The sequence below is a fragment of the Dermacentor andersoni genome, chromosome 9, assembly GCF_023375885.2.
Source record: "Dermacentor andersoni chromosome 9, qqDerAnde1_hic_scaffold, whole genome shotgun sequence".
Lineage (NCBI taxonomy): Eukaryota > Metazoa > Arthropoda > Arachnida > Ixodida > Ixodidae > Dermacentor > Dermacentor andersoni.
In genome coordinates this window covers 7,745,223-7,758,934 of record NC_092822.1, presented here as the reverse complement: position 1 = coordinate 7,758,934, position 13,712 = coordinate 7,745,223, and the positions used below count along the sequence as shown (strand labels likewise).

At 47.1% G+C, this 13,712-nt stretch overlaps 1 protein-coding gene and 1 long non-coding RNA gene across 4 annotated transcripts in view; one reads left to right on the top strand and one right to left on the bottom strand.

Moving 5' to 3' along the window:
• Nucleotides 1-13,712, top strand: part of LOC126527455 (choline transporter-like protein 1) — a 108,140-nt gene that overhangs the window by 44,991 nt on the left and 49,437 nt on the right. For all 3 annotated transcript variants that reach the window (XM_055068469.2, XM_055068468.2, XM_055068471.2), the window contains exons 8-12: nt 1,793-1,901; nt 4,842-4,926; nt 9,053-9,100; nt 11,076-11,147; nt 12,292-12,548. In XM_055068469.2, coding sequence (XP_054924444.1) covers nt 1,793-1,901; nt 4,842-4,926; nt 9,053-9,100; nt 11,076-11,147; nt 12,292-12,548 — 571 coding nt within the window. The remainder of the gene's footprint in view (nt 1-1,792; nt 1,902-4,841; nt 4,927-9,052; nt 9,101-11,075; nt 11,148-12,291; nt 12,549-13,712) is intronic.
• Nucleotides 1-13,712, bottom strand: part of LOC129383747 (uncharacterized) — a 103,392-nt gene that overhangs the window by 73,845 nt on the left and 15,835 nt on the right. The gene's annotated exons all lie outside the window — the stretch shown is intronic.

Genomic DNA, 13,712 nt, shown 5'->3' with positions numbered 1-13,712 from the left:
TTCTTTGTTTGAAGTTAGTGCAACCTTTGCGAGACCGCGAAGACTTCGTTACATCACACCCATACGGTGACCTCCACTAGCCTCCGAGTTGCGCGAACTGCATTCCATTGCGTTGTTTGAGTTTACATGCTAACTGTGTTTTGTTCAATGTCTACGTGTGTAAAAAATCAAAATAAAAGATTAATGAAAAATTATATCACAAAGTAATAAACGTCAACAGACGGGCGAGAGGAATCTCTAATAAATTATGCGAAAATGTACATATAGCGTCATAAACATGCTATATATTATATATAATATATAACCGTTAGGAGGCGCATAATACAGACAGGAAAAATATTCGTTAATGATGGCACATGTAGGAAATCTTGGAAACGTGGTTCTTGCTACTTGGGCATACACGTCAGCCTACCTATATGCTTTCACTATTTTCCCTAGAAAGTGTGCTGAATTTGTGGATTAGAAATGACTCGCAAGCTTATCTGTCGTAGTGAGTGGAGAATCCTGGTTTCGAAATAGTGGCCTTAAATTTTTCGAAAGGGTGGCCTAGTATGTTCACATGTTTGTAGAGGGGGAGCTAGGGTATAGATTTTACATGCGATTTGTCATTAGTGAAGCGTCGGCTAAAAGAAGGTTTCCGCTTGTCCGGTGTATCGTGCCTGGCAAATGGTGCATTCCAGGAAGTATACGCTACAAGGGTCGCAATTGTAATCCCTTTGGATTGCAAATAAAAATGAGGACGCTGTGCCGTCTGCAAATTTATGCTCCATATTAATTGGGAACAATCCACCCATTTCTTGGCCAATCCCCCATCGTGGGTAGGAGCCGCACGTGTGGCAGGCTACAACAACAACGTTAGCGATGCTCATCGTGCATGGGCAGAGCTTGCACCGCAGTTTTCCGCACGGTGCGCAGCCTCTGAAGTCAGCGCGAAGGACAAGGACTGCGATATACGACATACACAGCGCTGTGTATGTCGTATATCGCAGTCCTTGTCCTTCGCGCTGTACGTTATTTTTGATCATGAATTACCAACTAGCCCAAGCAACCACCCTATAGTTCAGCCGAGTTAATTTGGAGGCACGTGACATCTCCGAGGTTGGTGGCCCGTCTCTATACCCGCGGAGGTTCACGGAGACAACTTGGTGCATTCTCTGTACAAGCGTGGGGCACGATGTTTGCGGAGGATGCGATTTATGCCAGGCGTTGACGCCGAATGAATACCCAAGGATAAGGTTAGTCCATCAATCTGGAGGAGCTGGTTTGCTCTTGATGAGCGCATGACGATCGAGATTGCCCGCTCTTTGAATTGCGTCGCCGATAACAGAGGGAGGATAACGTTGGCCTAGTACGTTGTTACGGAGTTGTTCGCAGTTCGATGCAAAGTCCGCTTTTTAGTGCATATCCGCTTGAAACGAAGAGCTTGGCTGCACGGGATTGCTTCTCTATGCAGTGTTCTACACGGCTACTATGAATATGCAAGTGTTTGTAGTCATAGGCTATCTATGCTCCCTCTCTTTCTTTAATATTGTTTTTCACTCTTATAGAGAAATGTTACGAATTGAACTCTGGGTGCTTGCACTCGCACTCTTGATGGAGGCAGGACTGCGGCCGAAACGTCTCAACTAAATGTTTGTTTTTTGCCTTTTTTACGTGCGCCTGCACGCCTTTCAATTTATTATACCCCGGATCTGAAGAACTACTTCGTCCACACGCATGTACGCATGCATGCGTGTAATTAAGATTGATCTATACGTGCTCGAACCTACTATACGCGGCGGCTCTCGTTCAGGGCTCAGCGTGGCGGCACTGCTTCTGCTGCGCTACTGCGTGGCCCTACTCGTGTGGTTCCTCCTGATGGCGGTGTCCCTGGGATGCGTCGGAGGGACGTTCTACCTCTGGTACGTCGCAGCTACGGAGCACGTAATGTTCCCGCACCTACTTAACTTCCTCGAGTCGAGTTGGGCTTTCGCTTCAGCGCAGCACGATTTTCGAAAATCACTTTCATGCGAGACGCAACTGATCTCTTTGACTCATAAACTACGTCGCGCTTTAGACAAATATTCTATTAGTGATTGAATATTTTAAAAGTTTTCGAAGCATCCGACAAAGTAAGTCATGAACTTCTACTTCACGAGCTTCAGCATTTAAACTTCGATTCTAATGTTTTGAAATGGATAGAATGCTCTCTAATTATTCGCTCACAATTTGTTTATGCTAATGACCATAACTGTTATTTAGAGGTTGTAGAGTCTGGTGCGCCACAATGTCCCATCATTGGGCCTCTTATTTCTCACGTGTATGATTGCTCCCATGATTATAATCCTAACATCCATCCGTTCTCATATGATTGCGTTATGTACAGAGCGTCCCAACTACAACACACCAAAATTTAAATATTGTTACGTAGGAAGATGCAGACGAAAAGCTATACACAAGTATATTTACAAGAAAATACGCCGCACTGGGCCACGAGGCAACAGCCCGCGCTAGCCTCTAATCGTCGTCTTCACACTGCTCGCCTCTTCGTCATCGCAATTACTGTTCCGTAGCAATACACACGGGTACCACGTATCTGCAAGGCAATGTTGTGTGTCTTCGCTTGGAGATACGCAGATTATTTTTGGCATTCCGCCTAATTAAATAATTAGTCTTAATTAATCAACTTCTAAATTGTTATAGTTAAATGAAAAGTTTCAATAAGAAAATTGTAGGTCATGAGAAACTCCCGATATGTAGCTTTCTGTTCCTCAATACGTGCTTATAAAAGTGTATTTCCGAGGGTGAAAGAAGCCCGCGGATACACGCAAAAGTGCCTCGACTCGCGCGACAATCCTGGTCTCGCTTCGAAAAGTAAAGAGCCTCCCTTTGATTTATTATAAATTGATCCTTCCCTGATTTCGTTTTTACCTCTGAGGTAGTTACTCATAGCAGGTTTCTTTTCCATTGCTGCCAACCAAGAGATTTTCTCAGCCTCTATGACTTTACTCGTCATTACAGCGTCTAACTTTCTTTGTTGCCATGCTGTTTACAATACCGGTCGCATACTTGCTGGTAAGCTTCCAACTTCATTTCCTCCACTGTGAATCAATGTTTTTCCTGTACAAATACCTGAACACTCTCCCCGCCCATTTACTTTCTTCCACATTCCTCAGTCGTTCTTGGCAATCTATTTTACTCACAGCTTCCCTCACTTCAAAATTTGTCCAGCCCATGCCACCCTTACGGTTTCATAGTTTTCCCATGAGCGCCAAATGGGAGGCGTCCTACTGACCTTTGGTTGTCATCGAGTCCCGATTGTACCTCTGACTGCAATCGCATTTCCAAATCAGGTCGTGGAACACCTTTCCACATACTCCGGAGCACCTCGTACCGATTGTATCCCTACAGCGTTCTGTGTTTCATTACGGCAGCATTTCCTGTTCCTCTTTGCTATTATTCTTTTTTCCCGTGTTTCCTATATATCCATTGCCTTCGCTTATCCATAAACAGGCAGGTATTGGTATTCCTTTACCCGGGGTATTTCCTGGCCCAGTATTGACAGTGTCTGCTCACTGTTTTCATTTAATACGACGAAACCTGATTTTTCAACGCTAAATATAAACCCTGAATTCTCACCTACCTGTCCGCGGACACTAGCCAGAAATTGCGTACACGTTGCCTGTCAGCGAGCAACACAATGCCGTCCACACAAGACAAACCTGGAAACTGCCGTTCTGTCGCGCCCGCCTGTCTGTGTGAGAGATTAAACCCGACTCCTTCTAGCGCCTTTTCCATCCTCACCATGTACATCATAAACAACCGCGGGGATAAAGGACATCCTTGTCTTAGTATATTGGTCCCTGCTCCTCGTCCCTTCCCATTCAACGCAAAACGTATTTTTAGGTAAATATCTATCAAATGTTGTATTCAGTCGTTCCGTAAGTCTTCTCTGTCCAGAATATCCCACAAAATGTTGCGGTTAACGTTGTCGTACGCTCCGGTAATGTTTAAAAAGACAGCACGTAACGGTATCCTTTCTTCTGCGGACGTTTCAATACACTGACAGCAGCGACGTTAGTGTGTAATAATGCGGAGAAGTAATGAACTACGCTCGGTAGGCTACGGCCTTCGATATTTTCGTGCGCAATCTCGGAGACCATGGGCCGGCACATAGCAACCATAGCTCACGGGGGTAAAGTAGTGCATGCCACGAAAATAGCTTGTAGACAAGGCCAAAGTGAACATGGGAAATATGGCGACTGCACGTGAAAAACTATTCCCCAGCCGTCTCGTCCACGAGTTCAGGGGCGTTCGCTGGACGCGTTCGCCATTTCTGCGCGACGGCTCTTGGCTAAAACAGAAAAAATGGCCAGGCTTAGCTTGGTTAAGCCAAGAATGCGTTGCATATTGCGCGCGAGTTGGGGCCCAGCTTTTCCTCCGGCTGTCGTGACGTCACGTCACGTGGTTGCGCTAAAGGTCAATGGTGGCTGCCCGGCCGCGCCCAAGGGCTGAACTCAGTGATTGCAATATGCAACGCATAAAACTCTAGTGCAGGGGTATGAGCCACTATGATGGCTCATACCCCCAATGGTGGCTGCGCGGCCGCGCCCAAGGGCTGAACTGAGTGATTGCAATATGCAACGTATAAAATAGAGGGCCGCAGGACGGCTTGTGTACAACGGCGACAGCTGGGTTTAGAACCCACCAGTTGCTGCAGCCGACGCAGGCGCTCAACCACAAGGCGCCGGCTGCGAGAACGAACGAACGAACGAACGAAGGAAAGGGTTTCCCTGCCACGAAGTGCCTCTCCACTTCGGAAGTGTACCCACCTGCCTCCTCCCCTACGCACGTTCACCCAGGTTCTCGTGGAATGCGAGGCGGCGTAGCGCACAGCCGAACGCGGGAGCCTGGCTGGTAGCTGCCGTCGCGGGAACCACGGCCATGGTGAGAGACCCGCTGCGCGTCTGTCAAATCAAAACGGCTGCGATGACGGGCTTGGGTTTGCGAGAAACATTTGCCATGAGTGTGGTCAAAAGTACCCTGGCGCGAAAGTCTCCAGCAGTGCGTCGCAAGGTACGCCCTCCCGCATGTTGCCGTCGTGCTCCGGCACAGGCGTTTTCTTCGATTCAGTCTACGGACATTGCGCCGCTTCTCTTCCCTTTTAGTTCAAGTGTACACTTTATTCTGCGTCGGTGCGGAATGCTTGGTACATTTTCCTTTTAAAAACATTTGTTTTCCGACTAAGGTAAATTGCATGAAAGATGCTTTGTCAGCGACATTATTTTCTCCTTCAGTTTTGTGATGAGCTCTGCACCTCCTGTAAGTGTTACGCTGCGCTGACGGTATTAATGAACGAACTGAAATAGAAATAGGCGATACAAGGACAGCAACTACTGGTATACAGAGAGCCGAACAAAATCACGTTCGCGCGAACGGAAGCCGCACCAATGCCGCGCGCATCTCCACTCCAGAGTGTCGTCTGCTATACTGCGGAGTTCTTAACTTAAGACAGGTGCCCAGCTTCCACTCCAATGTAAAATTAAAGTGAAAGTGAATGTTGGTGTCTTTCGGTGCTCACAGTGCGTAAAACCTTCCACATAGGTGCCGATTTCTGCGAGCCAACTCGCAAGCAAAGGTAACGCGTCGCTTCCAGTATAACCTTGAAATATTCTGCAAGCGATCAGATGATAGCCTGTTTTTATGCGAATGTCAACGAGATTTTCAATTTGTCAGCACGCATTGCCGTGGTGAAACAAAATGTAGTAAAGGCTTTTATAATTGGCTTCCCCGCATGATTGGTCATTAGAAGAAAAAAATTAAATTATGGGGTTTTACGTGCCAAAACCACTTTCTGATTATGAGGCACGCTGTAGTGGAGGACTCCGGAAATTTTGACCACCTGGGGTTCTTTAACGTGCACCTAAATCTAAGCACACGGGTGTTTTCGCATTTCGCCCCCATCGAAATGCGGCCGCCGTGGCCGGGATTCGATCCCGCGACCTTGTGCTCAGCAGCCCAACACCATAGCCACTGAGCAACCACGGAGGAGCCAGCTTCTGGAGTTTCTTACGTTTCAGAGGCGACAGCGTACACAGCGGAGGTAGTTACGTGAATATGCTACCGAGAAAGTTACCACTAGAACATTAGTCAGTCATTAGTAATTAATCCTTCCATCCCACCAACGGCGTTTTGGGCGACTGCTCTTCCCTTTCGCCTTCGCGCGCCACATTGAGCCGCGATCGTTGGCTTCCCTTGCGTGCTTTCATACACAGCATTACGGCGTTATCGCCGTTGGACTTTATGCGGAACCTCACGGCGACGGCAAAACATGCGCCTGGAGTGTTCATACAATCGCTATCCCAATAACAAGAAAACGTGTCTTCTAACGCTCTTGCCGAGCATTCTGTAACAGGAGCACATGATAGTGACTGAGGTGGGGAGCATGTGCTAGCCACTGAAAGTAATCTAACCTCGCGTGTGCATCTCGAGTCCTTACCAATCCAGGCTACTGATTCCACGCCGAACCGCACTGACGGCAGCCTTCCTTCCGTTTGTGCCCGCGCCATCTGTTCATGCGCGCATAATCGTTTCCCCTTTCGTTGCGAACAGGGCACCCGTATTGGACCCGAAACGTCTTGATTTATATTTTTACAACGTTCTTTTCTTTTTCGTCGGCGTCCGCTTCGCGTTTGACTACGGGGGATCCCGACGAGACGAATTTACGTCGCACCCTTGATTTCAGGAGGAAACACAGACGGCGGCCGCCCCTGCCGTCGCCTTCTCGGGCGCCCCTATCGACGTAAATACATGAAAAGCAGAATTCGCTTTTCTCGGAAACCACTGCGCCATACTTGACGAGGTTTGTTGCATTTAAAAGAATAGAAACTTGAGATCTAGTGGCTGTTGGTCTCAAATTTTCTTTAGGTCGTCATTCGTTTTTATTAAAGATTTGCAAAAATCGAAAATCTTCAGAAAACTAAACTATGAATTTTACAACTCTAACTCAGCAATGAACGATGACATCACAATTCTGTGAATTGTATCTGATAGTACATCTAAAGCGGACAAAATTGATATGTCACACGTGAATCTCAAAAAATTAGTAATACGGAAATACAGCTTTTGCAGAACCCTTGTACGCAACATGAAAAAAATCACGTAATATATAAATTGACAAATTTACTTTGTCCGCTTTGAATGATCTAATGGACGCCGTTTACAGAATCGCGATATCTGTTCTTGATGGAGAGCTCTTAATTTGTAGACTGCGTGCTTCTGTATTTTTTTTTCGAACTTTCGGATTTTTGAAAACCTTTTTAACAAAGTTCAGGCTCTAAATTGAAATTCCGCTTCCAAGAGTCACTAAAATGTAACTTTGTATTTCAAATGCAACAAATTTCATTAAAATCGGTCCAGGGGTTATTTTGCGTTTTACATGTACCTGAATAGGCCGCGTCGGAGTTGGGCCCGAGCCATGGTCCGAGCTAAAGCATCCTCTTAATTTGCGGCAAAAAAATACTTCCTTCGGCAGAGCGGTTTGCCAGCGTAAATGTACTCGCCTACGCGCTAATCTGAAAGGGATAGGTCTTAGAAGTTGGAGGCCACATGATCGAATCTGAAGGGGGAAAGAAGGAAATTTTTAAAAAATTAAAGAAACAAGCATGACTTGCCACTTTGGTTTCAGCGGACGTTTTAAATGATATACATTTTGCGTCCAAATCACAATTATCCTTGAGAGGTAGCCAATTAAATCGAGGCAAGTGAACAAGATGTCGAAGGCTTAACGCTGCTTTGATGGAGAGCGCCAGTGGTTGGGGCATTAGAATCGACAAGCGTTGATTGCACGAAGACACGAGCGTGTGATACACTGGAAACAACCCTGAACGTGCCCGTTGAAGTGGACAGGACTCCGCAGTATTAAGCGATCGCTGTCGGCACACCTTGTCTAGCACAGGTCTTCTTTATTCGCACCCGCAGTACTATACATGCGCACGGAGCTCTGAAGGCACCTTTATTTAATGAGTGGTGTCCTTTGAGCACATGACTTCTTCCTTGTGCGTGCATGTGTTCAGGGAACTTCGCTCTGGTCCAGTTCCTCTTTCTCCTTCACTTGTGCGTGGTAGCCAAATGCCACGCTTTCCCGGTTAACGTTCTACTCCTCACAGTCCACCTCTCTCTTTCGCGCAATTACAGTGCGAAGAACTGCGTGATTTCTTCGTGACGATAACACGCAGGCTATAGGCTTGTATGTTGACCGATACAATGATCGCTCACTTCTAACGTTCGAGAGAAATCTGCGTCTAAATTTGTCGGCTACATAGATATTTCTTGAAGAGGCAGTCTGAAGAAACAAGCTAACCGTGTAGCTACCCTCACAAAAAATCTGAACAGCCCACAGATGGTTTACTATAACGTGTACAGAAAGTCTATACACACAGGCCTTGTGTATTTGTGGTCTTGCAATTTGTGCCGACTTCTGTGTGCAGACCAACAAGCAGCCTATTTAGATACTTTACAGATACTTTATATACACACAAAAAAGAAAAAGAAAAGAAACGATAGCAACTTCGGTCAAGAGACAGCATAATTCGTGTAGACAAAAAGGCAAGGTAGTCTACTTAAACTCTACAGACAGTCGACAGACTTAATAAACTAACTTTTAGAAGGGTGAACATCGTCTGGGTGATGTAAAGACAAACGTAAACACCTCGTCGCCCAGTTTTACGGACGGAATCAGTGTTGGTGTCCCGGATCTCTAAGTATGGCCTCCGAGATGGGGCTTCCGTTTTATTGTCACCTGATCTCGGATGCCATGCTCCAACTTCCCGTGCAGCTTCATTGCGTCACGCTGCGCTCAACCGACGTCCACAAAAACATTGCTGTCTGTCCAGTTTTTGAATAGCTGGCTGTCGGTGTTTTGTCATTGGTTGAAGCTAGCTCTCTTCACAGGGCGTACAACGAACGAAAAGCAAGTTGATTGACAGCGGCCGTACTTCCGCGTCCACCCAATGCCTTGTCGCTGTTGACGTTTCCTTGCTGCCTCTTCGATTGTTTTCGCTGTCGCACGCAGGTGCTGTTGATGCTCACGGTGCTAGTGCTACGCAAGCGAATACAGCTGGTAAGTCCCTCACTGCGGCTGCAGCTATACGCACCTCTTCGCAAAATATTATGCACACGGCTGACAGAAAGTGACATTGTCCTTCTGTCCAGTCTACGGACCTCATCGTGTGGAATCGTCGCCTCATTTCAATATGAATTTAAACAGTGTTGTCTATGGACGCCAGTTGGTGAAGTTACACTTTGCGTTCTTATATACTCGTCATTTCGACTAGACAAAGTATACAGATTGGCGATGAGCAAGCTTATTGGGAAGAACAATATTTGCTTTTGCCTATCTCTACACTCCCTAGCGGACTCTTTTCAGAAGGCTTATGCCGACAAATGTAGAAGGAAAATGCAATGCTGTTAGCACACGCGGACAAATTACACACATAGACACACCGCTGACTTAATCCACACGCGTGCCTTCCTTGCCGATAATTGTCCGCCCCGTTGCCGACGGCGCGCTAACATGTGCCGCCGCGATCCAGGGGTGACATGGTGGAGAGGGTGCAGCCGCCCTGTAGCCCAACCACAAGTGGGACGATTAGCGTCGTACTGTCGTGACGATGCGAGACTTAAGAATTTCACTTCTTGTTGGGCGAACTTGTGCTCGCCAAGACTTAGCAACACATCGACAGCGGCGAGCACACTCGTCGATCATCGGAATCTGACGCGCGTGTCGGACGCTTCAGCCATAGTTATCGTGCGTACCATATCGTGCGTCATCGGTGGTGCTCGCGAGCACGTTGTCCACCGCGATTCCCTTCGCGCACGCAGTCTCGCTGCACGAAGACTCTTCGCCGGGGAATGTTTCGATGCGTGCAAGCGCGCCTTGCGCCAAGCGATAACAGAAAAAGAAAAAAGATGTACGCTTGTCAACATGGTGGAGTATCAACCCAGCACCCTATTCCAATTCCTATGCATTACACCGATAATCACTGCTGCTCATGATGACTGATTATTGTAAAAGAACGGAGAACTGGGCTAGCTGGTTTACGTCTTCAAGCTGCAAAATCGCACAAAGAACGAAGAGAAGACATGACGAGGCGCTTACTCACAACTGAAAAAAATATTGAAAGGAAACGAATATATGCACCAAAAAAAAAAGAACAGATTAGAAGAGTTGCGCATGCCTGTCAACGATCACGGGTTAAAGCTTTCGAAGGCAACGTTATAAATTAAAAAAAAAACTATCAAGAAAGCTAAATTCCTTATCATGTAGAAAGACCGAGGGTTGACTGACGCAGTTATCTCCTCTTTTTTTTACGCAGTGGGCCTCTGGCATATCACGGATTAGCTGGTTAATTACTCTTGAAGATGATCTGAGCATCTTTCAATACCGGATAACAACCACATTCCCTACCGTGGGTTCACGAACAGCAAACGTTTTATCCCCCCCCCCCCCCCCCCCCGGCTAGCATCGCAAAGGGGCACAATTAACAAAAGTTCAAACATTTCCTACAGGACACCAAAGCAACTCCGGCACGTTCCTCTTAAAGCACAAGTTATTTCTGTTAAGTTTGATATTCCGAATATTTTTAGCACGACGAGATGTTTCATACGATAACATACAAAAAAAATCATAGTGCACTTAACGAAAATTCGGTAATTGCTTACAATGCGTCTAATAATTACACATACTTCCGCCTTTTTCTAGACATCACTTTTAAAATACCCCATATTGCCTCCGCATTTCATGTCTTTGGGTTTATTGGTCATTCAATTATTGATGCCTACATTTGGAAATGACTGTTGGAGCGGACGTTCTAGCTCCGCCGCACGTAGTCGCAATCACATGTGGCTTCGCTGTCAAAAAAGAAAGAAAAAAAGTGCACCGGCAGCTCGCAAGACCTTCTTCCGTTCGTGTAGAAATTTGCGCAAATACACGATGACCGCTATGTTTAGCCTCTCCAAGATCTTCCAAACACTCTGTTGTGCCTTCAGAGCCGTGGGGCAAGTCCGCATACGTGACAGTAGCACCTCGTTTCCAGGTCACGGCTCTGTTCGGGGAGGCTGGAAAGGCGCTGACCGCCATGCCTGGTCTGCTGCTGCAGCCCGCCTGGGTACGTTGCCCGCAGACGCAGTCACACGTGCGGATCTGTGCCGCGCTATCGAAACGTCCCCGCGGAGGTGAGCCGTATACGCCGTTTCAACAACCAATATACGTTATCACTGGATGGATACGTGTTACAGCGTAGAACATGAGGTACAGCAGCAGCGAGGCTGCTGCTGTATATATATATATATATATATATATATATGGCAGCGGCCACAGTTCCGCGATATCAGTGCCCTGAAGGGACGTCACTGGATACACGTGGATGAATGACAGGGGACACTCAAAGAGTGCGAAACGATAAACTGGTGATGTTATCGCCTGGTCGACCACCTGGCATGCTCGTTCACATCGCTGCACATTGAACGTAGGTTAAAACTGCGCAAAAAACGAGGACAGCGAACCAACTAACCCTCAAGAACGTCCTACTGAAGTATATCGCTGCACATTGCACGAATATTGAGTGGGATGCAAAAAACACTATTGTGCATCTTAACAACAACAACAAAGATATTATATATATATATATATATATATATATATATATATATATATATATATATATATATATATATATATATATATATACACACACACACACACACACACACACACACGACGTGCGAAAGAAAGGCCTTTCATATGCGTTTAGCTTCCGGAACGGCTGATCAACCACAGCTCGTATACTTCTTTCCTGCGAGACACATCGGACTCTTGCATCTATGCTATAGCACCGGTTCTCGAGACTCGCGGCGATTTTTGCTTGCGTAAGAGACGCGCAGTGTGTGAAGCAACCACCGGCTTGTCCGGCTGAACCCGCCTGCACGTGTAGCCACCACCTCCCACCGCGTCCGTCTTGTTTTTCGTCACCAAGACGAGCAGCCACCAACTCTGAAGGTGGCACTGCGACACTGTTTAGCTACCGACGCTTGTCGCTTACCCACAGGTGAAAAGTGAATGATAAGATTATGCCGAGTAATCGGGGATGCAATACCATTTAGGAACCTTCGCATACAACCACGGTGTCCGAACTTTATGTATGGCCCCCGTTAGCTGCGGCAACAACAGATTTGGTTAGCATGCGAATACGCCGAGGCTCGTATATACACCGAAGCAGCAACGACGAGCGCGCCTGGCGACTCTTGCCGCAGACGCTGTGCTTCTGCGCGGCGACGGCGGTGGCCGGCGCGGCGGCGATGCTCGTGCTGCTCACGGCGGGCGACGCGGCGGTCGCCAGGGGCGCAGACGACGACAGCGGCGGTCACGTGACGGTGCTGCTGAAACGGGACTCGCTGCTTCGTCTCGGGCCCTGGTACCTGGCCCTGGTCGTGGGTTGGTTGCTCCAACTGGCCGTCAGCTGCCAAGAAGTCGTGGTGGCAGGCGCCGCGGCCGATTGGTACTTTTACAGGTATCAAACAAACAACCCTCTACTCTTCGTCCACTCTTCCGACGCTTCTCGAGCATTGCAGTTGGACCGTCAATGAGACCCAGTGACCTCTTCCGTCGATTGGCGGAGCTGCTGCCCACTTTCTCGAGGAGTGGAGCCGTAGGAGCGTTGTAGAATACCCTCTTACGCAGTTGCGCTGCAAAGTCCGAGGTCGCCGGATCAAATGCCGGCCGCCACACTTCGATGGGGGCGAAATGCAAAAAACGCCTGTATAGTATACCGCCCACTGGGTGCACTTTACCCCCAGCTGGTCAAAATTAATGCGGAGTCAGTCACCACGCGGTTTGCCTCATAATCGTGAGATGTTTTGGCACGTAAAGCCAATCACCCACCCACACACCCACACACACGATATTCTAGGGTTTTACGTGCCAAAGCGACGTTATACGAGTACGAGTATTGTATATATACAGGGTGTCCCAGCTAACTATAGCCAGAGCTTAAAAATATGCGAATGCCACGTAGCTGGACAGAACCAAGGTAATGTTTGCCGTCGCTTGGAGATACTCAAGATCTTTTTCATTCCACCTAATTATATAATTAGTATTAATTAATCAACTTCTAGAATATTATAGTTAGATGAAAAGTGACAATGAGAATATTGTTCAGTGACATGAAAAACTGCCGATACAGATTTCTGTTGCACAATACGTGCTATATAAAAGTGTTTTTCGGAGCGCGAAAGAAATGCACGCGAAATTGCCGCTCGAGGCACTCTGCGCGCGTTCGCGGGCTTCTTTCAGCTCAGGAAACAATGTTGTATAGCACGTATCGAGCAACAGAAGGCCGTATCGGCAGTCTTTCACGATCTACAATTTTCTTATTGACACTTTAGATTTCAATATAATAAGTGAGAAGTTGATAAATTAAGACTAATTGTGTAATCAGACGGAATGAAAAATTTGAGTATCGCCGAGCGACGGCAAACAACGTTAGCTCGGTTTTGTCCAGCTACGTGGCATTCGCATATATTTAAGCACTGGCTAAAATTATCTGGGACACCCTATATAGGAGCAAGAAGAAAGGAAACCGAGGGGCCCGATTTTTATAAGTCATCATAAGAAACGAAGAAACAACGACGCCATCGACAGCATTGGGGAAATTAGCCGCACTTCTTAATTGAAA